Consider the following 25,332-nt stretch of genomic DNA (forward strand, 5'->3'; position numbering starts at 1 on the left):
TTTTGTAATGAAGTTGTCTTTTCAGCCACACCTTTTAAGAGTTGAGATTGGCTGTTGGATGTCGGTAAAGCATTTACTGTTGCTTCCTCTTCAGAGGGCTAAACTCAAGTGAACGTGTACCATTTTCTGGCGTCCTTTGGGAAGAGCAGTGGATCTTAGCAAATGGTGTGTACAGGTTGCAAACTCCTCTCTTTGTCCCTCTGTCCCCCAGCTCTTGGAGATGTCGTTCAACTGTCTGGAAGACGTGGAGAGCAGTGTTCCAGTTAGCCCTTTGCACTTAGCCGTGAGTACAGTACACCCGCTTAGCCTCGTTTCCTCTGGCCGAGGTTCCATTTCACTTTACTGTCTATTAGTTGAAATAGATTGGTTTAACGTCAGATTAACCCATTACATTAGTTTTAATTACGGCCCCCTCTTTGTTCTACAGTGCTAGTTCAAAGTTGGAGTGAACTAACTATCCATTTAACACAGTCACCCAATTCCTTGACACATTTATCCCCCTGACCCCCATTCTCACACTCTTCAGTTGAACTGTTGTGAGGTGCTGGTTCTGAAGTTAGAGTGAAATAAATATCCCATTAACACAGTGACCCACTGCCATTCTCACAATCTTGTATTCCCTGCCCTTTCCCCCACCCAGGCGTATAACGGTCACTGTGAGGCGTTGGGGGTGTTGTCTGAGACACTGGTGAGTCTGGACGTTCGGGACGCGGGGGGGCGCACCGCCCTCTACCTGGCAGCCCAACGGGGACATGCTCAGTGCGTGGAGGTACTGCTGTCCCACGGGGCCTCCTGCCGCCTGAAGGAGCGCCGCCGCAAGTGGACCCCATTTCACGTCGCAGGTGTGTGTGTGTTCCACTCTATGGGGTGGTTGTTAGTTTCTGATCCACTTGGTGTTTGTATGTGTGTGAGCATATAATAATATTTTCACTCCTCTCTGTGTTACATTCTCCCTGCTCTTCATTGTGTGTGCTTGTCTCAATATTTGACTGTCTCCGTCAACACCTCCAGCTTCCAATGGCCAAGCAGACTGTCTGCTCATGCTGGTCAACCGAGGTGAGAAGGCTGATGTCATCGATTTCGTCGACGTACAGGGACAGTGAGTGACTGTCATTCATTTCTTGAATATTGAACATTGTGCACCCACTAGAATGGAAGGATAGAGGATTTTCTAGTTTCCTACAATGCCAGCAATAACAATTTTTTAACAACAATTCTCTAGTAGAGGGTTCCCTGTTTTGACCTACTGGTTATTTTTGTTTAAAACCACGTGTGTGTGTGTGTGTGTGCAGGACGTCTCTGATGCTGGCAGCTCTGGGCAGTCACACTGACTGTGTCTACATCTTGCTGGAGAAGGGAGCCGGGGCTGACACCGCCGACAAGAGAGGCCGCACTGCCCTACACAGAGCTGTGAGTGTCCCCACCATGTGTATATAATGTTCTATCTGCCCAATCTCGGGGGGGGGGTGTCCCAAATTTGTTTTTTAAAAATGTATACTGCAGATTAACAACCATTCACCTACTGTGATGGTCCAAAAACGTTAACTCTTTCATCTGTTCTTCTCTTTCTCTCTCTCTTTCTCTCCTCCTCTTCTTCTTTCCTTCCTATTCTCTCTCCTTTTTTTGTCCTTTCTTCCTCTTGGCAGTGATGGGTTCTGCCTCTCTAACTCTTTCTGTCTCTTCCTCCAGGCGGCGATGGGCTGTGAGGACTGTGTGTCGGCCCTGCTCGAGCACGGGGCCTCTGCTCTGTGCAGGGATTCCCGGGGACGCACACCCCTGCACCTGGCCGCCTCCTGCGGCCACATGGAGCTCCTGCGCAGCCTGCTGCAGGGTGCCACAAGCACCGACCCCCTCGACTCCATGTTGGACTACAGTGGATACACCCCCGCCCACTGGGCCGCCTACCACGGTGAGACATGCACACCTTCATGGAGAGGCTACAAATAACCGTGGTGAATAACTCACAAAGTATGGGCTTTGGCTAGATGGCATGGCGAGAACTCGTTGCTTCTAAGCTGTGAACCGTTGTCTGACTCACATATTTTTACTCTTTCAGGGCACGAGGACTGTTTGGATGTTTTACTTGAACACAAACCATTTAGCATCCAGGAAGGAAACCCCTTCACCCCATTGCACTGTGCTCTGTGAGTACCACGACTGGTTCCCCCTGCCTTTCTAGGTAGTGCTGAGCAATTAACAGAAATGTTAGTTATTTTTCCAACATCTGTTCAATTATTTTAATTCCATTTCGTTTTCTTCTGTGAGCTCAATGCGCATTTTCTCACTGCAGTTTCTCTTTTAGAAATCAGATCAAACCCGAACTGTGCGATTTAGTAGGGAGTTGTAGTTTCCAACAGGCCACTATTCTACATCAGTGGTCACCCAGTGGTCACCAACCGGTCGATCTTCGAGGCATTCCTAGTCGATCACCAAACATTTCTGTAGAAAAGCCAGCGATAAAGGCATAAAGGCTTGCGCTCCTTTGTTTTGCTTTATGTTGTGCTGTTGGCTGTAGGTATACTTGAATCAGAAGACTTACGCCCCGGGTAGGCAAAGTGTTCCCATTTCGAACGATTTGATTTGTCTGAAAAAAACTGCGTTTTTATTATTAGTAGCAGCTGGTAGTGTCTATTTTAATATCGAGGAATATTTCACTTTCTCTGGCATAGAAACATGAATTTGTGTTTGAGGCAGATGCGGTGCGACTTACGTTTCGCCATCAGGTGGAAGACTGTGTCCCCTCTCTCTGGTCAGTCTCACTGGAGGAAAGAAAGGAGAGAGCATTGGCGGACCCTCTGCTGCTCTCCCTCCCTCCACTGAGACTAATGCCGTGTTCAAAACAACTGGGAACTCTGAAATTTCCGACTTCAGTGCGTTCAAGATAACTGGGAACTCTGGGGGGAATCGTGAGATCCAACTCGGAAACTCTGGCATCTTTCTAGAGCTTTGAATTTCTGACCTGAAGTTCACTGACATCTTGATTTGACCTTGTTTTTTCAGAGTTCCCAGTTGTCTTGAAAGTACCATGACCATGAGATGCAGGTACCATTAGTCCAGTAAAATAAAAAAGCTAATTATTTCAATTTATGCTCAGCTGTGCCTTGCTAGTGCTACACCAACCGATCAATTTTGTTATCAAAGCTCGAGTTTTGGATGTGTACTTTCGGGGGTACTATATGACCGGAGTTGGGAAACTCTCTAAGTGATTGATAGTTGGTATTCAGCAGTCATAAATGTATGCCTTATTTACTTTGAAGAACTAGTAAAATTGTGATTTTGTCAGACAGCATAGGCAGCAGCTCTACAATGGCTTGCGAAAGTATTCACCCCCCTTGGCATTTTTCCTATTTTGTTGCCTTACAACCTGGAATTAAAATAGATTTTTTACTGTGGAACTAACAAGAAATAAGACAAAAAAACAGAAAACTTGAGTTCATAACTATTCACCCCCCCAAAGTCAATACTTTGTAGAGCCACCTTTTGCAGCAATTAGAGCTGCAGGTCTCTTATGGTATGTCTCTATAAGCTTGGCACATCTAGCCACTGGGATTTTTGCCCATTCTTCAAGGCAAAACTGCTCCAGCTCCTTCAAGTTGGATGGGTTCTGCTGGTGTACAGCAATCTTTAAGTCATACCACATATTCTCAATTGGATTGAGGTCTGGGCTTTGACTAGGCCATTCCAAGACATTTAAATGTTTCCCCTTAAACCACTCGAGTATTGCTTTAGCAGTATGCTTAGGGTCATTGTCCTGCTGGAAGGTGAACCTCCGTCCCAGTCTCAAATCTTTGGAAGATTGAAACAGGTTTCCCTCAAGAATGTCCCTTTATTTAGCACCATCCATCATTCCTTCAGTTCGGACAAGTTTCCCAGTCCCTGCCAATGAAAAATGGAAGAGTTCTCGGGGTGTTGAGAGGTGTTGAGTTTGCTCCAGACATAACGTTTTCCTTGATGGCCAAAAAGCTCAATTTTAGTCTCATCTGACCAGAGTACCTTCTTCCATATGTTTGGGGAGTCTCCCACATGCCTTTTGGCGAACACCAAATGTGTTTGCTTATTTTTTTCTTTAAGCAATGGCATTTTCTGGCCACTCTTCCGTAAAGCCCAGCTCTGTGGAGTGTACGGCTTAAAGTGGTCCTATGGACAGATACTCCAATCTCCACTGTGGAGCTTTGCAGCTCCTTCAGGGTTATCTTTGGTGTCTTTGTTGCCTCTCTGATTAATGCCCTCCTTGCCTGGTCCGTGGGTTTTGGTGGGTGGCCCTCTCTTGGCAGGTTTGTTGTGGTGCCATATTCTTTCCATTTTTTAAATAATGGATTTAATGGTGCTCCGTGGGATGTTCAAAGTTTCTGATATGTTTTTATAACCCAACCCTGATATGTACTTCTCCACAAATCTGTCCCTGACCTGTTTGGAGAGCTCCTTGGTCTTCATGGTGCCGCTTGCTTGGTGGTGCCTCTTGCTTAGCGGTGTTGCAGACTCTGGGGCCTTTCAGAACAGGTGTGTGTATATATACTGAGATCATGTGACAGATCATGTGACACTTAGATTGCACACAGGTGGACGTTATTTAGCTAATTATGTGACTTCTGAAGGTAATTGGTTGCACCAGATCTTATTTAGGGGCTTCATAGCGCACGCACCACTTTTCTGTTATTTATTTATTTAAAATGTTTTGAAACAAACAAAAAAATTCATTTCACTTCACCAATTTTGACTATTTTGTGTATGTCCATTACATGAAATCCAAATAAAATCCATTTAAATTACAGGTTGTAATGCAACAAAATAGGAAAAATGCCAAGGGGGGTGAATACTTTTGCAAGGCACTGTATAGAGATGAGATGATGACTTGGAATGAAATAATAGTCATCAAGTAAAACAAATGTAAAATACACAACTGAAATCTTTTATTAAAGTCGTGAATAAATTATTGTTAATATGTGATAAGCAGTAATGGGCTGTCACTACCATCATGGGACTTTTATTCATTGTTTTATTCTGTGTTACAGCATTCAACCCACATAATGCATAGTGCATTTAATAAAAAAGAAACAAATAAAAATCGATAACGGTAAAAATTTCTTAATAATCCAACAGCACTACTTTTAGGTTTCTGTATTGTATGATTTTCAGAGCTATCGGTTGATCAGCTCTGGCATTGAATCCATCAGAATGTTGCTGTTCTTTTTGATAAGAGAGATGGAGGATGTTTTCTTCTTCCTTTCCAGAATAAATGGCCATGATGGTGCTGCTGAACTACTGGTAGAGACCGTTGGAACTCAGATGGTGAACTTCAGAGACGCCAAAGGAAGGTGCGTCATTTCTATTTTGAGTTTCTTCCTATGCCTTTTCGTACAGAGCTCTTTCTAGTCTACTGTATTGCAGCTTGCCACTGTTGCTTACCTGTCTGTCTGCCTGGTTGTGGCTGCCCTGGGCTGTGCCTGAAGGACCCCGTTGCACGCAGCTGCCTATTCAGAAAGTGTGGCCGGGCTGCAGCTGGCCCTGGTCCAGGGGGCAGAGGTCAATGCGGTGGACACCACCGGACACTCCGCGTTGATGGTTGCGGCCGACAACGGACAGACTGCAGCTGTCGGTGAGTGGCCAGAGATGAGGAAATGTGATCATTGATCCAGTAAATATGAGAACTGACCATTTAGTGGTCTTATTAGTTTGGTATATGTCATGTTTTATTTTATATTAATTTATTAAATATATTTATGAACTGTGTAATTGTGGACACCACATCAAATAGCAAACCTTGCTAGTGACCATAGCAACTGGAGGAAGCCTGTTGTGGACTGTTCTGCAGCCTAACAATGATGATGATACTGATGATGTGTAATTGTGAGAGATGTGTGAACCCAACAGAGATCCTGCTGCACCAGGCCAAGGCAGACCTGACCCTGCTGGATGTCAACGACAACACCGCCCTTCACTTGGCCTGCAGCAAGGTGAGACGCATGCATGGTTGATCGCTCACTCACTCATAGGCATGAGTACTCAAACGGATGTCAAAACTATTTCTTTAACCAGGAATTACATTTTTGTTATTTTTACAATTTGGTGGAATGTGCTTTGTGGCTGCCCTAACGGGCAAGTGACATTTTGTCCCGAATGTATATTTTTTGGGGGGTCTTTAAGACAATGTTAAATTGGTTTGACTCTAGTGTTTCATTTGGACATGTGCAGTTGCAGGGCACAACAAAAAGGAAACCAAGCCAAGCATCAAACAGTTCTTCTCCCTAAATTCCCTTTCCCCTCCGTGTCTCTCTCTGTCGCGCTCCGACCAATCCCTCTACACACACGTGCTTACACGATCCCAATAGGCCCACAGAAATATATGCCTATTAAAAACGTATCTAACAGATGGGATACATACACAAGCTACATTCACTAGTTGATTGAGGTAGGGAAATATGTGTTCCAACAACGAGCTGCAGTTTTGGAATAATTGAGTAAGTTTAAATGCACACTTATTATTCAATCAATATTAAACTGATTGTGGCAAAAGGCCAAGTATGGCATTATTCATGTTTTATTTTATTTTTTATTTAACCTTTATTTAACTAGGTAAATCAGTTAAGAACAAATTCTTATTTACAATGACGTCCTACCAAAAGGCAAAAGGCCTCCTACGGGACGGGGGCTGGGATTAAAAATATTAGACAAAACATGCATCACGACAAGAGAGACACCACAACACTACATAAAGAGAGACCTAAGACAACAACAGCATGGTAGCAACACATGACAACACAGCATGGTAGCAACACCACATGACAACAACATGGTAGCATCACAACATGGTACAAACATTATTGGGCACAGACAACAGCACAAAGGCAAGAAGATAGAGACAACAATACATCATGCGAAGCAGCCACAACTGTCAGTAAGAGTGTCCATAATTGAGTCTTTGAATGTAAGCACCTTACTCTGCTTATCAGAATCGACGTAAGTTCATAAACTAAGTAAGCATACGCCAATTACAAAACCTGATTTTCTGAGCAAACTTTCAAATAATTAGGACAGCTTAATCGGCATCTCAGCGGTGTATTTGTTCTGCGCATGTGCCAGCACCGGTAGCATAAGCCTCCCTCTTATGCACGAGTGAAGTGCGTTTGGAAAAACTGAAAGTATGCATCTTAGAAATGGTTTTCACATACACACTTTATACACTGAACAAGAATATAAACGCAACATGTAAAGTGTTGGTCCCATGTTTCATGAGCTGAAATAAAATATCCCAGAAATGTTCCATACGCACAAGAAGCGTATTTCTCACAAATTTTGGGCACAAATTTGATTACATCCCTGTTAACGAGCATTTCTCCTTTGCCAAGATAATCCATCCACCTGACAGGTGTGGCATATCAAGAAGCTGATTAAACAGCATGATCATTACACAGGTGCACCTTGTGCTGGGGACAACTAAAGGCCACTACAAAGTGCAGTTTTGTCACACAACACAATGCCACAGATGTCTCAAGTTTTGAGGGAGTGTGCAATTGGCATGCTGACTGCAGGAATGTCCACCAGAGCTGTTGCCAGATAATTGGATGTTCATTTCTCTACCATAAGCCATCTCCAACGTCGTTTTGGAGAATTTGGCAGTACGTCCAACCGGCCTCACAACCACATACCACGTGTATGGCGTGTATGGCGTCGTGTGGGTGAGCGATTTGCTGATGTCAATGTTGTGAACAGAGCCCCATGGTGACGGTGGGGTTATGGTATGGGCAGGTATAAGCTATGGACAACGAAAACAATTGCATTTTATCTATGGCAATTTGAAAGCACAGAGATATACCGTGAAGAGATCCTGAGGCCCATTGTCGTGCCATTCATCCGCCACCATCACCTCATGTTTCAGCATGATAATGCACTACCCCATGTCGCAAGGATCTGTACACAATTCCTTGAAGCTGAAAATGTCCCAGTTCTTCAATGGCCTGCATACTCACCAGACATGTCACCTATTAAGCATGTTTGGGATGCTCTGATCCAAGCCCCTACTTTTTTTTAAAGGTATTTGTGACCAAAATCTGTATTCCCAGTCATGTGAAATCCATAGATTAAGGCCTAATTTATTTATTTAAATTGACTGATTTCCTTATATGAACTTTAACTCAGTAAAATCTTTGAAATTGTTGCATGTTGCGTTTATATTTTTGTTCAGTATACGTTTACCCACCCCCAAAATCAATATTTATGAGCAGCTTCTCACCTGAATGCATTATATACAGTGGGGAGAACAAGTATTTGATACACTGCCGATTTTGCAGGTTTTCCTACTTACAAAGCATGTAGAGGTCTGTAATTTTTATCATAGGTACACTTCAACTGTGAGAGACGGAATCTAAACATCACATTGTATGATTTTTAAGTAATTAATTTGCATTTTATTGCATGACATAAGTATTTGATACATCAGAAAAGCAGAACTTAATATTTGGTACAGAAACCTTTGTTTGCAATTACAGAGATCATACGTTTCCTGTAGGTCTTGACCAGGTTTGCACACACTGCAGCAGGGATTTTGGCCCACTCCGCCATACAGACCTTCTCCAGATCCTTCAGGGTTTCGGGGGCTGTCGCTGGGCAATACGGACTTTCAGCTCCCTCCAAAGATTTTCTATTGGGTTCAGGTCTGGAGACTGGCTAGGCCACTCCAGGACCTTGAGATGCTTCTTACGGAGCCATTCCTTAGTTGCCCTGGCTGTGTGTTTTGGGTCGTTGTCATGCTGGAAGACCCAGCCACGACCCATCTTCAATGCTCTTACTGAGGGAAGGAGGTTGTTGGCCAAGATCTCGCGATACATGGCCCCATCCATCCTCCCCTCAGTACGGTGCAGTCGTCCTGTCCCCTTTGCAGAAAAGCAGCCCCAAAGAATGATGTTTCCACCTCCATGCTTCACGGTTGGGATGGTGTTCTTGGGGTTGTACTCATCCTTCTTCTTCCTCCAAACACGGCGAGTGGAGTTTAGACCAAAAAGCTCAATTTTTCTCTCATCAGACCACATGACCTTCTCCCATTCCTCCTCTGGATCATCCAGATGGTCATTGGCAAACTTCAGACGGGCCTGGACATGCACTGGCTTGAGCAGGGGGACCTTGCGTGCGCTGCAGGATTTTAATCCATGACGGCGTAGTGTGTTACTAATGGTTTTCTTTGAGACTGTGGTCCCAGCTCTCTTCAGGTCATTGACCAGGTCCTGCCGTGTAGTTCTGGGCTAATCCCTCACCTTCCTCATGATCATTGATGCCCCACGAGGTGAGATCTTGCATGAAGCCCCAGACCGAGGGTGATTGACCGTCATCTTGAACTTCCATTTTCTAATAATTGCGCCAACAGTTGTTGCCTTCTCACCAAGCTGCTTGCCTATTGTCCTGTAGCCCATCCCAGCCTTGTGCAGGTCTACAATTTTATCCCTGATGTCCTTACACAGCTCTCTGGTCTTGGCCATTGTGGAGAGGTTGGAGTCTGTTTGAGTGTGTGGACAGGTGTCTTTTATACAGGTAACGAGTTCAAACAGGTGCTGTTAATACAGGTAATGAGTGGAGAACAGGAGGGCTTCTTAAAGAAAAACTAACAGGTTTGTGAGAGCCGGAATTCTTACTAGTTGGTAGGTGATCAAATAGTTATGTCATGCAATAAAATGCAAATTAATTACTTACAAATCATACAATGTGATTTTCTGGATTTTTGTTTTAGATTCCGTCTCTCACAGTTGAAGTGTACCTATGATAAAAATTACAGACCTCTACATGCTTTGTAAGTAGGAAAACCTGCAAAATCGGCAGTGTATCAAATACTTGTTCTCCCCACTGTGTGTGTGTGTGTGTGTGTGTATGTGTATATATATATATATATATATATATATATATATAATATTTTTTTTGAAGGGGTTGGGCACAGCAATGGGCTTCTGCAAGCGCCACTGCTGAGGTTACTGACTTTTTGAAGATTGTTTTCCACAATATAATATAACCAGTTGATATTACAGTTTAACCCCCTAAGGTTAATGCCTGTGCCCCCGCAGAAATCGAATTAGCATAATACAAATATCCCCATAAAAATATGTCAGTTTAAGCTAGAGATCTGTTTTTTGCATTGGATGCGTCTCAATCCACCTCCTATGTAACACTTCCGCGTCTGCGGTGAAAGGTGACAGAGCTAGAATGGTGTTTGTCACACCATGAGACATCCTGAAAATCAGTCTTCTCACAAAATATATATATATATTTTTTGTATGATAGACACTTCAGAACAAACTTCCTTGACATTTTTTTTAGGGGGGGGGGGGAAACTATCTGTTGCTCCATGTAGTGAATATGTTATTCAATGAGTTTGTATGGGCTAATAGTTGTAAGGCCAAATAAAATGTTTGATCATAACATTTTCTTTATACTTCAAGGGGTCTTAAAATTCAAAATCAAAACCATATAGCTTAGTAGTACCCCCCTCCCCCGGCTTAGACTTATGGGTTAAATAATGAATCTTAAATGGCACTTGTTTTTTTGTATCGACTGAATATACACTGAGTATACCAACCCCCACCCCCCTTCCCTCAGAACAGCCTCAATTCGTCGGGGCATGGACTACAAGGTGTCGAAAGCGTTCCACAGGGATGCTGGCCCATGTTGACTCCAATGCTTCCCACAGTTGTGTCAAGTTGCTGGATGTCTTTTGGGTGGTGGACCCTTCTTTACACACAGGGAACTGTTGAGTGTGAAAAACCCAGTAGCGTTGCAGTTCTTGACACAAACCGGTGCGCCTGGCACCTACTACAATACCCCGTTCAAAAGCACTTAAATCTTTTGTCTTGCCCATTCACCCTCTGAAAGGCACACATACACGATCCATGTCTCAAGGCTTAGAAATCCTCCTTCATCTACACTGATTGAGGTGGATTTAACAGGTGACATCACTAAGGTATCATAGCTTTCACCTGGAATTAATTGCTTAATTAACCCAGGAACCACACCTGTGTGGAAGCACCTGCTCTCAGTATACTTTGTATCCCTCATTTACTCAAGTGTTTCCATTATTTTGTCAGTTACCTGTAGGTAAATGCGCAAATTGTTTTACAGTGTGTTCTGTGTTCTAAAAATAGTACTCAATCGAGTTCTTGAAAAAAAAATCATGCAAGTACTCGAACTGTCAAAACATTTAAAATGCCCATCCCTACTCACTCACTCGGTCACTCAGTCCTGTAGCAAGGCCAGACACTCCATCATACACCTAGCTGACACATGACCCACTGTTATTTTGAATTCTGACCCACTGTAGCCAAATACACATCCCAAGTTATTTAAGAACTCTGGCCTCTATCAACTATACAGGAAACCAGCAGGCAAAGTCATGACAGATCCACATATCATTGGAAAAAGTGCTTTATCCCTCAGATTGCTAATTTGTATTACTGTTGATACCAAAGCACACATTAGGTGGCAGGGAAATGGCATGTGTGTTTCCATAAGAGTTTCTCCATGTTCCAGTCCTAGTGTTTCCCGGCGGCAGACTGGTGTACTGTCCAGGGGGAACTTGTACATCAAGCTGCCTCACGCTACAGGGACAGAAGATAGGCTCCTGCTCTCTGGGCCGTTCTGGTTTCGACAAGGCTTACTTACTTAATGTGTTTTCTCCGGCAGGCTCATGAGATGTGTGCCCTGTTAATCCTGGGAGAGATCAGCGACCCCTCCCTCATCAATGCAACAAACAGTGCACTGCAAATGTGAGCCGTCATGTCAGCTACTCAGCCTTTCATTAAAGACACTGTTCAACACTGTAGAAAACCCCAGCTTCAGCTCTCTCAGCCCTTTCCAACTCTCAAACTGTGTAACTCCTACAGTGAGGGAAAAAAGTATTTGATCCCCTGCTGATTTTGTACGTTTGCCCACTGACAAAGAAATGATCAGTCTATAATTTTAATGGTAGGTTTATTTGAGCAGTGAGAGACAGAATAACAACAACAAAATCCAGAAAAATGCATGTCAAAAATGTTATAAATTGATTTGCAATTTAATGAGGGAAATAAGTATTTGACCCCATCTCAATCAGAAAGATTTCTGGCTCCCAGGTGTCTTTTATACAGGTAACGAGCTGAGATTAGGAGCACACTCTTAAAGGGAGTGCTCCTAATCTCAGCTTGTTACCTGTAGAAAAGACACCTGTACACAGAAGCAATCAATCAATCAGATTCCAAACTCTCCACCATGGCCAAGACCAAAGAGCTCTCCAAGGATGTCAGGGACAAGATTGTAGACCTACACAAGGCTGGAATGGGCTACAAGACCATCGCCAAGCAGCTTGGTGAGAAGGTGACAACAGTTGGTGCGATTATTCGCAAATGGAAGTACACAAAATAACTGTCAATCTCCCTCGGCCTGGGGCTCCATGCAAGATCTCACCTCGTGGAGTTGCAATGATCATGAGAACGGTGTGGAATCAGCCCAGAACTACACGGGAGGATCTTGTCAATGATCTCAAGGCAGATGGGACCATAGTCACCCAGAAAACAATTGGTAACACACTACGCCGTGAAGGACTGAAATCCTGCAGTGCCCGCAAGGTCCCCCTGCTCAAGAAAGCACATATACAGGGCCGTCTGAAGTTTGCCAATGAACATCTGAATGATTCAGAGGAGAACTGGGTGAAAGTGTTGTGGTCAGATGAGACCAAAATCGAGCTCTTTGGCATCAACTCAACTCGCCGTGTTTGGAGGAGGAGGAATGCTGCCTATGACCCCAAGAACACCATCCCCACCGTCAAACATGGAGGTGGAAACATTATGCTTTGGGGGTGTTTTTCTGCTAAGGGGACAGGACAACTTTACCGCATCAAAGGGACGATGGACAGGGCCATGTACCGTCGAATCTTGGGTGAGAACTTCCTTCCCTCAGCCAAGGAATTGAAAATGAGTCGTGGATGGGTATTCCAGCATGACAATGACCCAAAACACACGGCCAAGGCAACAAAGGAGTGGCTCAAGAAGAAGCACATTGAGGTCCTGGAGTGGCCTAGCCAGTCTCCAGACCTTAATCCCATAGAAAATCTGTGGAGGGAGCTGAAGGTTCGAGTTGCCAAACGTCAGCCTCGAAACCTTAATGACTTGGAGAAGATCTGCAAAGAGGAGTGGAACAAAATCCCTCCTGAGATGTGTGCAAACCTGGTGGCCAACTACAAGAAACGTCTGACCTCTGTGATTGCCAACAAGGGTTTTGCCACCAAGTACTAAGTCATGTTTTGCAGAGGGGTCAAATACTTACCGTATTTCCCTCATTAAAATGCAAATCAATTTATAACATTTTTGACATGTGTTTTTCTGGATTTTTTTGTTGTTATTCTGTCTCTCACTGTTCAAATAAACCTACCATTAAAATTATAGACTGATCATGTCTTTGTCAGTAGGCAAGCGTACAAAATCAGCAGGGGATCAAATACTTTTTTCCCTCACTGTAACTCCAGGAGTTGGGATAAGTTAGAGTTGAAGCTGGGGCTGTATATAACACCATAAAACCTAGCGATTTGTTTACCCAGGTGGTCTGTTGACTGTCTATCCCTTATCTCTCCCCTCTTCCTCCTCAGGCCCCTTCATATCGCAGCGAGGAATGGTCTGGCTACGGTGGTGCAGGTGCTGCTCAGCCGGGGGGCAGCCGTGATGGCTGTAGATGAGGAGGGTGAGTCACCACAGTGTCGTTTAGTGAAAAAAGACCGGAGCCCTATCCTACGTATGTGGTTTGAGCAGTTAGCGAGGTAACTTTGGTCAACTGAGTTCAACTCGGGATAACCTGTACCACGAAAGTGGCTCACCTTTTATTCAGGTACATTTCTATGGCAATGAATCCTTCAGAACTAACCTGCTCCAGGGCAGGCTAACACAGGACTAACTCCATTTATCCTGAATGTGAGCCGCGGGTTGAGGACCGTCATCATGCCCTTCATTTGAGGAAGACTACTGATTGAATAATCTGTTAATGAAATGGTTTGTTTGCTAAAAAAATGTAATGTTAAAATACCTATCACATTGCACATTTAGTAATAACAGAATGCATTTGAAACTTCACACAGTAAAACTTGACTTAATACAATTATTTTGGGGAAAAAAGGTGCACGTGGATTCATGAGCACACCATTAATGATAAGTAATAAGTCACTTCAACAAGCCTATTTCACACCTTAGGCTGCTGAATTTGCAAGATAACTTTTCTTTCATTTCGGCACAAATGAAAATGTGGCACTGACTCGCCCATGGATTGATGTTTCAGCATTGTCTCAATGAAGAGTTTGGCATTCGACTAGCCACGTGCGACATGCATGAGCAGTTACAAGCCTGCTAGATTAGCGGTAGGCGGAGGAGCAATATCCTCCGACGTAGTATTGATGAAGCCTGAGCTGGAATGTGAAGCTAACTGAAGCTGGCTAGCTTTAGAAAACCCTTGCTTCAATTGTAGTATACCTCTCTGGGTGAGGCAGAGGCGAATACTGGCCCAACCAATCAGGCTGGCTTAAAATATATACAGTGCCTTCAGAAAGTATTTATACCCCTTGACTTATTCTACATTTGTTGTGTTACAGCCTGAATTCAACATTTATAAAATGTATTTTCTTTCTCAACCATCAACACACAATACCCCATAATGACAAAGTGAAAACATGTTTTTAGAATTTTTGGCAAATATATTGAAAATAAAAGACAAACATCTCATTAACATAAGTATTCACACCCCTGAGTCAATACAGTTAAAATCACTTTTGGCAGCGATTACAGCTTTGAGTCTTTCTGAGTAAGTCTCTTACAGTGAGGGAAAAAAGTATTTGATCCCCTGCTGATTTTGTACATTTGCCCACTGACAAAGAAATGATCAGTCTATAATTTTAATGGTAGGTTTATTTGAACAGTGAGAGACAGAATAACAACAACAAAATCCAGATAAACGCATGTCAAAAATGTTATAAATTGATTTGCATTTTAATGAGGGAAATAGGTATTTGACCCCCTCTCAATCAGAAAGATTTTCTGGCTCCCAGGTGTCTTTTATACAGGTAAAGAGCTGAGATTAGGAGCACACTCTTAAAGGGAGTGCTCCTAATCTCAGCTTGTTACCTGTATAAAATACACCTGTCCACAGAAGCAATCAATCAATCAGATTCCAAACTCTCCACCATGGCCAAGACCAAAGAGCTCTCCAAGGATATCAGGGACAAGATTGTAGACCTACACAAGGCTGGAATGGGCTACAAGACCATCACCAAGCAGCTTGGTGAGAAGGTGACAACAGTTGGTGCGATTATTCGCAAATGGAAGAAACACAATCTCCCTCGGCCTGGGGCTCAATGCAAGATCTCACCTCGTGGAGTTGCAATGATCATGAGAACGGTGTGGAATCAGCCCAGAACTACACAGGAGGATCTTGTTAATGATCTCAAGGAAGCTGGGACCATAGTCACCAAGAAAACAATTGGTAACACACTACGCCGTGAAGGACTGAAATCCTGCAGTGCCCGCAAGGTCCCCCTGCTCAAGAAAGCACATATACAGGGCCGTCTGAAGTTTGCCAATGAACATCTGAATGATTCAGAGGAGAACTGGGTGAAAGTGTTGTGGTCAGATGAGACCAGAATCGAGCTCTTTGGCATCCTCAACTCGCCGTGTTTGGAGGAGGAGGAATGCTGCCTATGACCCCAAGAACACCATCCCCACCGTCAAACATGGAGGTGGAAACATTATGCTTTGGGGGTGTTTTTCTGCTAAGGGGTCAGGATAACTTCACCGCATCAAAGGGACGATGGACGGGGCCATGTACCGTCAAATCTTGGGTGAGAACCTCCTTCCCTCAGCCAGGGCATTGAAAATGGGTCGTGGATGGGTATTCCAGCATGACAATGACCCAAAACACACGGCCAAGGCAACAAAGGAGTGGCTCAAGAAGAAGCACATTAAGGTCCTGGAGTGGCCTAGCCAGTCTCCAGACCTTAATCCCATAGAAAATCTGTGGAGGGAGCTGAAGGTTCGAGTTGCCAAACGTCAGCCTCAACCTTAATGACTTGGAGAAGATCTGCAAAGAGGAGTGGGACAAAATCCCTCCTAAGATGTGTGCAAACCTGGTGGCCAACTACAAGAAACGTCTGACCTCTGTGATTGGCAACAAGGGTTTTGCCACCAAGTACTAAGTCATGTTTTGCAGAGGGGTCAAATACTTATTTCCCTCATTTAAAATGCAAATCAATTTATAACATTTTTGACATGCGTTTTTCTGGATTTTTTAGTTGTTATTCTGTCTCTCACTGTTCAAATAAACCTACCATTAAAATTATAGACTGATAATTTCTTTGTCAGTGGGCAAAAGTACAAAATCAGCAGGGGATCAAATACTTTTTTCCCTCACTGTAAGAGATTTGCACACCTGGATTGTACACTATTTGCACATAAAAAAATTTAAATTAACATTCTTCAAGCTGTGTCAAGTTGGTTGTTGATAATGGCTAGACAGCCATTTTCAAGTCTTGACATAGATTTAAGCCGATTTAAGTCAAAACCGTAACAAGGCCACTCGGGTACATTCAATGTCGTCTTGGTAAGCAACTCCAGTGTATATTTGGCCTTGTGTTTTAGGTTATTGTCCTGCTGAAAGGTGAATTTGTCTCCCAGTGTCTGTTGGAAATCAGACTGAACCAGGTTTTCCTCTAGGATTTTGCCTGTGCTTAGCTCTATTCCATTTATTTTTATCCTAAAAAACTCCCTAGTCCTTGCCGATGACAAGCACACTCATAACATGATGCAGCCACCACCCTGCTTGAAAATATGAAGAGTGGTACTCAGTGATGTGTTGTTGGATTTGCCCCAAACATAACACTTTGTATTCAGGACATAAAGTTAATTTCTTTGCCACATTTTTTGCAGTTTTACTTTCGTGCCATATTGCAAACTAGTTACACGTTTTGGAATATTTTATGATGTGCAGCAGGGGTCGGCAACCTTTTTTTGTGTGGAGTGCCAATTTACAATTTATCCTACCATTTCTAATGATCTGCGTGCCAGTTATGGTTTTCATATGTGCATTACAACTAATTGTGTCTATTGAATATCTGATTGTCTACAAACGGAAGAATTCCATAGCTCGCTTAACAGAGGGTACTGTCCATTAGCACCACAGGCTTGGAACACAGATTATCTTGGTGAATGATAGTGACATTTAACCACGGGGTGGACAATCTTCTCTTCAATCAGCTTTGTGAGTCCTTTATGTTTCCCCACTATAGCGGGGGCACCGTCAGTTGTAATAGCGAGTATGTTTTTAATATCGACACCTCTCTCCTCAAAATGATCTGTGGAGGCTTTTGCTACATCTTCCCCTTTAGTAGTACCATGCATGCGTCTTGGACAAAGCAGCTCCTCACGTACCTGCTCTGAGTCACAGTATCTTGCAACAGCTGCCAGACGTGGAATGTCATTCACATCCACACTCTCATCAAGAGCCACACTAAACACAGGTGCATCTTTTAATGCTACAGTTTGCTTCTCCTTTACATTTTCAACCATCTCGGTAACGCGCCTTTCAACAGTTCTGGCAGACACATGCATGTCTTTTATCTTTCATATTATTGTGTCTTTGTTAGGCCCTCCATCAAATAAAGCCTGTGAACTACTGAGGAAAGCCTCCTTGATATATTCCCAATTAATAAATTGTTTTCCATGTTTAGCAATGCGCAGCGCAACTTTGTGCTCAATTTTTGACTGCATGTAGATTTGTAAACACACTACTTTGCTTTTCATACCTGTACACGGCCCTCGTGATTCCTTCAGCCTTGTCCACTTCATCTTTGAAGTTTTTCCTCATGTCTCGTTTCAAAATGACGCCGTACACTTGATGTCTGACAAACAACAGTTTTACAACAGAGCGCAAACAGACCAGTCCTTCAGTAAAACAAATTCATACAGTGCATTCGGAAAGTATTCAGACCCCTTGACACATTTTGTTACGTTACAGCCTTATTCTAAAATGGATGAAATTGTTTTTTTCCCTCATCAATCTACACACAATACCCCATAATGACAAAGCAAAAACAGGTTTTTAGAACTTAGAAGCACCTTTGGCAGCGAATACAGCCTCAAGTCTATCTTGGTTTCATCAGACCAGAGAATCTTGTTTCTCATGGTCAGAGTCTTTATGTGCCTTTTGGCAAACTCCAAGCGGGCTGTTGTGCCTTTTATTGAGGAGTGGCTTCAGTCTGGCCACTCTACCATAAAGGCCTAATTGGTGGAGTGCTGCAGAGATGGTTGTCCTTCTGTAATGTTCTCCCATCTCCACAGAGGAACTCTGGAGCGCATTCAGAGTGACCATCGGGTTCTTGGTCACCTCCCTGACCAAGGCCCTTCTCCCCCGATTGCTCAGTTTGGCCGGGCGGCCAGCTCTCGGAAGAGTCTTGGTTAAAAACTTCCTCAAGTTAAGAATAATGGAGGCCACTGTGTTCTTGGGGACCTTCAATGCTGCAGACATTTTTCAGTACCCTTCCCCAGATCTGTGCTTCAACACAATCCTGTCTCAGAGCTCTACGGACAATTCCTTTGACCTCATGGCTTGGTTTTTGCTCTGACATGCACGGTCAACTGTGGGACCTTATATAGACAGGTGTGTGCCTTTCCAAATTATGTCCAATCAATTGAATTTACCCCAGGTGGACTCTAATCAAGTTTTAGAAACATCTCAAGGATGATACATGGAAGCAGGATGCACCTGAGCTCAAATTCGGGTCTCATAGCAAAGGGTCTGAATACTTATGTAAATAAAATATATTTCTGTTTTTGATTTTTAATACATTTGCAAAAAAAATCAAAAAATCTATTTGTGCTTTGTCATTATGTGGTATTGTGTGTAAATTGATAAGGAAAATGTTTATTTAATACATTTTAGAATAAGGCTGTAAAGTAACAAAATGTGGAAAAAGTCAAGGGGTCTGAATACTTTCCGAATGCACAGTATATCCTTTTTTTTGGGGGGTGGGGGGAGTGGCTTGCCAAGTCTTAGGTTGCCGACCCCTGCTGTACAGGCTTCATTCTTTTCACTTTTCAATAAGGTTAGTATTGTGGAGTAACTACAATGTTGTTGATCCAGCTGCCGTTTTCTCCTAACACAGCCATTACATTCTGTAACTGTTTTGAAGTCACCATTGGCCTCCTGGTGAAATCCCTGAGAGGGTTCCTCCCTCTGCGGCAACTGAGTTAGGAAGGACGCCTGTGTCTTTGTAGTGACTGGGTGTATTGATACACCATCCAAAGTGTAATGCTCAAAGGGATATTCAATGTCTGTATAAAAAAAATAAAAAATAAAAATAATAATCTACAAATAGGTGCACATTGCGAGGCATTAGAAAACCTCTCTGGTCTTTGTGGTTGAATCTGTGTTTGAAATGCACTGCTCGACTGAGGTACCTTAAAGATAATTGTGTGCATTTTAATGAGGGAAATAAGTATTTGACCCCTCTGCAAAACATGACTTAGTACTTGGTGGCAAAACCCTTGTTGGCAATCACAGAGGGCAGACGATTCTTGTAGTTGGCCACCAGGTTTGCACACATCTCAGGAGGGATTTTATTCCACTCCTCTTTGCAGATCTTCTCCAAGTCATTAAGGTTTCGAGGCTGACGTTTGGCAACTTGAACCTTCAGCTCCCTCCACAGATTTTATATGGGATTAAAGTCTGGAGACTGGCTAGGCCACTCCAGGACCTTTAATGTGCCTCTTCTTGAGCCACTCCTTTGTTGCCTTGGCTGTGTGTTTTGGGTCATTGTCATGCTGGAATACAAATCCATGACCCATTTTCAATGCCCTGTCTGAGGGTAGGTTCTCACCCAAGATTTGACGGTACATGGCCCTGTCCAAAGAGTTGATGCCAAAGAGCTTGATTTTGGTCTCATCTGACCACAACACTTTCACCCAGTTCTCCTCTGAATCATTCAGATGTTAATTGGCAAACTTCAGACGGCCCTGTATATGTGCTTTCTTGAGCAGGGGGACCTTGCGGGCGTTGCAGGATTTTAGTCCTTCACGGCGTAGTGTGTTACCAATTGTTTTCTTGGTGACTATGGTCCCATCTGCCTTGACATCATTGAGAAGATCCTCCTGTGTAGTTCTGGGCTGATTCCTCACCGTTCTCATGATCATTGCAACTCCACGAGGTGAGATCTTGCATGGAGCCCCAGGCCGAGGGAGACTGACAGTTATTTTGTGTTTCTTCCATTTGCGAAGAATCGCACCAACTGTTGTCACCTTCTCACCAAGCTGCTTGGCGATGGTCTTTGTAGCCCATTCCAGCCTTGTGTAGGTCTACAATCTTGTCCCTGACATCCTTGGAGAGCTCTTTGGTCTTGGCCATGGTGGAGAGTTTGGAATCTGATTGATTGATTGCTTCTGTGGACAGGTGACATTTATACAGGTAACAAGCTGAGATTAGGAGCACTCCCTTTAAGAGTGTGCTCCTAATCTCAGCTCGTTACCTGTATAAAAGATACCTGGGAGCCAGAAACCTTTCTGATTGAGAGGGGGTCAAATACTTATTTCCCTCATTAAAATGCAAATCAATTTATAACATTTTTGACATGCGTTTTTCTGGACTTTGTTGTTGTTATTCTGTCTCTCACTGTTCAAATAAACCTACCATTAAAATTATAGACTGATCATTTCTTTGTCAGTGGGCAAACGTACAAAATCAGCAGGGGATCAAATACTTTTTTCCCTCACTGTATATAGTAGACCTATACAGTGCCTTGCAAAAGTATTCATCCGCCTTGGCGTTTTTTCCTATTTTGTTGCATTACAACCTGTAATTTAAAATAGATTTTTATTTGGATTTCATTTAATGGACATACACAAAATAGTCCAAATTGGTGAAGTGAAATGAAAAAAAATACTTGTTTTAGACTAATTCAAAAAAATAAATAATGGAAAAGTGGTGCGTGCATATGTATTCTCCCCCTTTGCTATGAAGCCCCTAAATAAGATCTGGTGCAACCAATTACATTCAGAAGTCAGATAATTAGTTAAATAAAGTCCACCTGTGTGCAATCTAAGTGTCACATGATCTGTCACATGATCTCAGTATATATACATCTGTTCTGAAAGGCCCCAGAGTCTGTAACACCACTAAGCAAGGGGCACCACCAAGCAAGCGGCACCATGAAGACCAAGGAGCTCTCCAAACAGGTCAGGGACAAAGTTGTGGAGAAGTACAGATCAGGGTTGGGTTATAATTTTTTAAATCAGAAACTTTAAACATCCCACGGAGTGCTATTAAATCCATTATTCAAAAATGGAAAGAATGTGGCACCACAACAAACCTGCCAAGAGAGGGCCACCCACCAAAACTAACGGACCAGGCAAGGAGGGCATTAATCAGAGGCAACAAAGAGACCAAAGATAACCCTGAAGGAGCTGCAAAGCTCCACAGTGGAGATTGGAGTATCTGTCCATAGGACCACTTTAAGCCGTACACTCCACAGAGCTGGGCTTTACGGAAGAGTGGCCAAAAAAAAGCCATTGCTTAAAGAAAAAAATAAGCAAACACGTTTGGTGTTCGCCAAAAGGCATGTTAGAGACTCCCCAAATATATGGAAGAAGGTACTCTGGTCAGATGAGACTAAAATTGAGCTTTTTGGCCATCAAGGAAAACACTATGTCTGGCGCAAACCCAACACCTCTCATCACCCCGAGAACACCATCCCCACAGTGAAGCATGGTGGTGGCAGCATCATGCTGTGGAGATGTTTTTCATCGGCAGGGACTGGGAAACTGGTCAGAATTGAAGGAATGATGGATGGTGCTAAATAAAGGGACATTCTTGAGGGAAACCTGTTTCAATCTTCCAGAGATTTGAGACTGGGACGGAGGTTCGCCTTCCAGCAGGACAATGACCCTAAGCATACTGCTAAAGCAGCACTCAAGTGGTTTTATGGGAAACGTTTAAATCTGTGGTATGACTTAAAGATTGCTGTACACCAGCGGAACCCATCCAACTTGAAGGAGCTGGAGCAGTTTTGCCTTGAAGAATGGGCAAAAATCCCAGTGGCTAGATGTGCCTAGCTTATAGAGACATACCCCAAGAGACTTGCAGCTGTAATTGCTGCAAAAGGTGGCTCTACAAAGTATTGACTTTGGGGGGGTGAATAGTTATGCACGCTCAAGTTTTCTGGTCTTATTTCTTGTTTGTTTCACAATAAAAAAATATTTTGCATCTTCAAAGTGGTAGGCATGTTGTGTAAATCAAATGATACAAACCCCCCAAAAATCAATTTTAATTTCAGGTTGTAAGGCATCAAAATAGGAAAAATGCCAAGGAGGGTGAATATTTTTGCAAGCCACTGTAAATGCTTAGTCATGGCTGTGTGTCGAACCAACAGATATCTAACGGATATCTAACTGATGAGGTGGCCAAATATTCTGTCCTCTGTGTTCTCTTGCGAGTACTAAGAACAGTTTGTTCTTCTAATAGAGGATAAGGAGAGACTTCGTTCGGAACAGAGATACCTAACCGAACATGCAAGTTTCAGAGTACAGAGGGTGAGGGTAAGAACACGAGATGTGCCTAGCCGTGGTGGACCAGGTACAGAGATATGTTAAAACTGCAACTTACACAACCAGAGTAACAGGATTGTACACACCTATCATGTATATTAACCTTAAAGTAATGCTAATACTAATTAAAGTGTCGTAGAATTGCATGTTTTTTAAAAAGTTAGTTGGATATACGGAAATTCCAAATATGTGGTTTTTAACCTGAGCACTGCTCTATTGCTGCAGCTGTGAGATGGCAGCGAGCAGACTGGAGTAGCCTAGAGAAGCTAGCTAGCCAGCTATAGCTAGCTAGGCTAATTCTTGAGGCCACATGATGCGCTTTCTACCCAACCTCATTCAAATAAAACAACAGCCTGGCCTCCCGAGTGGCGCAGTGGTCTAAGGCACTGCATCGCAGTGCTAGCTGTGCCACTAGAGATCCTGGTTTGAGTCCAGGCTCTGTCGCAGCCGGCCGTGACCGGGAGACCCATGGGGCGGCGCACAATTGACCCAGCGTCGTCCAGGTTAGGGGAGGGTTTGGCCAGCAGGGATGTTCTTGACCCATCGCGCACTAGCGACTCCTGTGGCGGGCCGGGCGCAGTGCATGCTGACACGGTCGCCAGGTGTATGGTGTTTCCTGCGGCTATCTTCTGGGTTAAGCGGGCATTGTGTCAAGAAGCAGTGCGGCTCAGTTGGGTTGTGTTTCGGAGGGCACATTGCTCTCGACCTTCGCCTCTCCCCTGTCCGTACGGGAGTTGCAGCGATGGGACAAGACTGTAACTACCAATTGCCAATTGGATACCACGAAATTGGGGAGAAAAAGGGGTAAACCCCTAATACAACAGACTACCTGTTGGTTGCTCGTTGTAGCCTACTCCTCATTTCGCCTACTTTTAATGATATAATTTTATTCCATCTTGCATTGCATTTAGTGAACTCTCACTCCACTTGCTACACATTGAGCCTCTTTGATTGGCCAACATAAACAAGCTACACGTGAAGGCTATACATGTCATAAAAACTACATTGAAAAGTTTGTTTTATTCAATCACGTATGTTTTAATGTAATTTAGAAAAATTATTTTCAGTGTTAAAATTGGCCTATACATTTTTTGGGCCCAAAAATGAATACTCACACAAGTATTCGACTACTAACGTCCATTCAGATATTCAAATAACCGTGCACATCCCTGGTTTGTGGTGTTTCTTCGTCAAATTTATCATTTGTTATGTGTTAAATTATGCAATATGATTAAATATGACAGGGTATTTTTGCTGTATTTTTTTCTGGAAAATGTTGGCCCAGTCACTTACTCAGGCCCAGCCACACAGCAATTTCTGCCTACCCCACTGGGGTGAGGTGGCCGTTTGCTTATCTCGTTTTGGTGTGTGTATGTGTTTGAGTAAAAGTGGTTAGTCCTCTTGACTAACCAGGTTCTTATTGAGAATTTTATAAAAGAGAATTTGTTCTTCCTAAATGTGAAGTCTTTTAATCAATTGTGTGTTTTTGTGTTTCTTTCTCCTCTCGTCAGGCCACACCCCGGCCCTGGCCTGTGCCCCTAACAAGGATGTGGCGGACTGCCTGGCCCTGATCCTCTCCACCATGAAGCCTTTCCCTCCCAAAGACGCCAGTGCCGCCGCATCCTTTGGCCTCAACCTGCTGAAGCACTGTGGCATCGCCGCCGCCTGCGGGCCCCTGCCCAATGGCAACCTGCGCCACGCCTACGCCAAGGACCGCCATGGCACCATCGGCCTGGACGGCTGCTTCACCGAGTGAGATGAACCCCCCCCCCAACCAGCTCCCCTCAGACCGCCTACCCCAGGTGCCGCTGTCCTGTCCCGTTGTATCTCTAACTTGCCGGATCTCCCCTCTTTAATCCACTATGATCCGGGGGACAACCCCCCCCCCCCTTCTAACACACACAACAAGAGCAGGAATATACTTAGATTCACGTATGTGTGTGCGTGTGTCTGTCTGTGTGTTTGTTTGAAGAAAAACTAAATCCCTAATGGGTGCAGTCAAACCTATATGCAATTATTTGCCTCTCTCCTCTGTGGCATCATTGTCATCGTTTATTCGTCACTAGCCTGGTCTTAGGTAAGACACCCTTTGTCCAGTGTCCAGGACAGAGCTTGTCACAGAGTCCCTCTAAATCGTACCGGCAGTGAGAAACCATTTTTAAAAGATTTTTTTTTCTTCCGATATTATCATGGAGGTTTTTGTTGAATTAACCGATTCACAAGCATGTATGACAAGTTACAGATAGTCTAATTTAATTCTAAATTACATTTCCAATTTTTTGGAATTTTTGAAATTGCACTTCAACAATGAATGAACTAACCTCGCAAATCCCAGTGAAAGCGATGACCTAGTAGAAGGAGAACGGTGCGCCTCCAACTTCTGACTTAAACTGGTGCAATATGCAGCATGTGTGGGTATTTCCCGTGCTGTGCCTCTGAAGAGAAAGAGAGAGAGTTGAAAGCTCTGCAGAGAAACCCCATGGATTTGAAAACAAGCAGTTACAAGCTGGTGTCTACTCCCCTAGAAGTCCAACAACAAGCACTTCCCACTGGCTAAGGCCATCTGAGTGACACCATCCAGCAGGTCCAGTCAATGCCTGACTGGGTTTTTCTGCATTAGCCCTCTCTCACGGAGTCCATACTAAAGGAAGAAGTTGTGGTTCATGCCTGAACCCAACTCCCACTTGTCACTGTCGTAGGCGTTTCTGGATATTAAACAATGTTATGCCTATGGAATACTGAGAATTACTGAGAG

General features: G+C 43.6%; 1 protein-coding gene across 1 annotated transcript in view; it reads left to right on the forward strand.

Annotated features, from left to right (window-relative positions):
• The window catches only part of LOC121577804 (serine/threonine-protein phosphatase 6 regulatory ankyrin repeat subunit C-like), a 44,249-nt gene extending 19,895 nt beyond the window's left edge, over positions 1 to 24,354 (forward strand). The window contains exons 17-28 of the mRNA XM_041891709.2: positions 212 to 283; positions 641 to 842; positions 1,012 to 1,099; positions 1,293 to 1,410; positions 1,690 to 1,909; positions 2,057 to 2,144; positions 5,232 to 5,315; positions 5,451 to 5,596; positions 5,872 to 5,954; positions 11,659 to 11,741; positions 13,595 to 13,686; positions 24,089 to 24,354. Coding sequence (XP_041747643.1) covers positions 212 to 283; positions 641 to 842; positions 1,012 to 1,099; positions 1,293 to 1,410; positions 1,690 to 1,909; positions 2,057 to 2,144; positions 5,232 to 5,315; positions 5,451 to 5,596; positions 5,872 to 5,954; positions 11,659 to 11,741; positions 13,595 to 13,686; positions 24,089 to 24,333 — 1,521 coding nt within the window. The 3' untranslated portion in view covers positions 24,334 to 24,354. The remainder of the gene's footprint in view (positions 1 to 211; positions 284 to 640; positions 843 to 1,011; positions 1,100 to 1,292; positions 1,411 to 1,689; positions 1,910 to 2,056; positions 2,145 to 5,231; positions 5,316 to 5,450; positions 5,597 to 5,871; positions 5,955 to 11,658; positions 11,742 to 13,594; positions 13,687 to 24,088) is intronic.
• The last annotated feature ends 978 nt before the right edge of the window (positions 24,355 to 25,332 follow it).

The sequence above is a fragment of the Coregonus clupeaformis genome, unplaced genomic scaffold (assembly GCF_020615455.1).
Source record: "Coregonus clupeaformis isolate EN_2021a unplaced genomic scaffold, ASM2061545v1 scaf0043, whole genome shotgun sequence".
In the NCBI taxonomy this organism is placed as follows: Eukaryota; Metazoa; Chordata; class Actinopteri; order Salmoniformes; family Salmonidae; genus Coregonus; species Coregonus clupeaformis.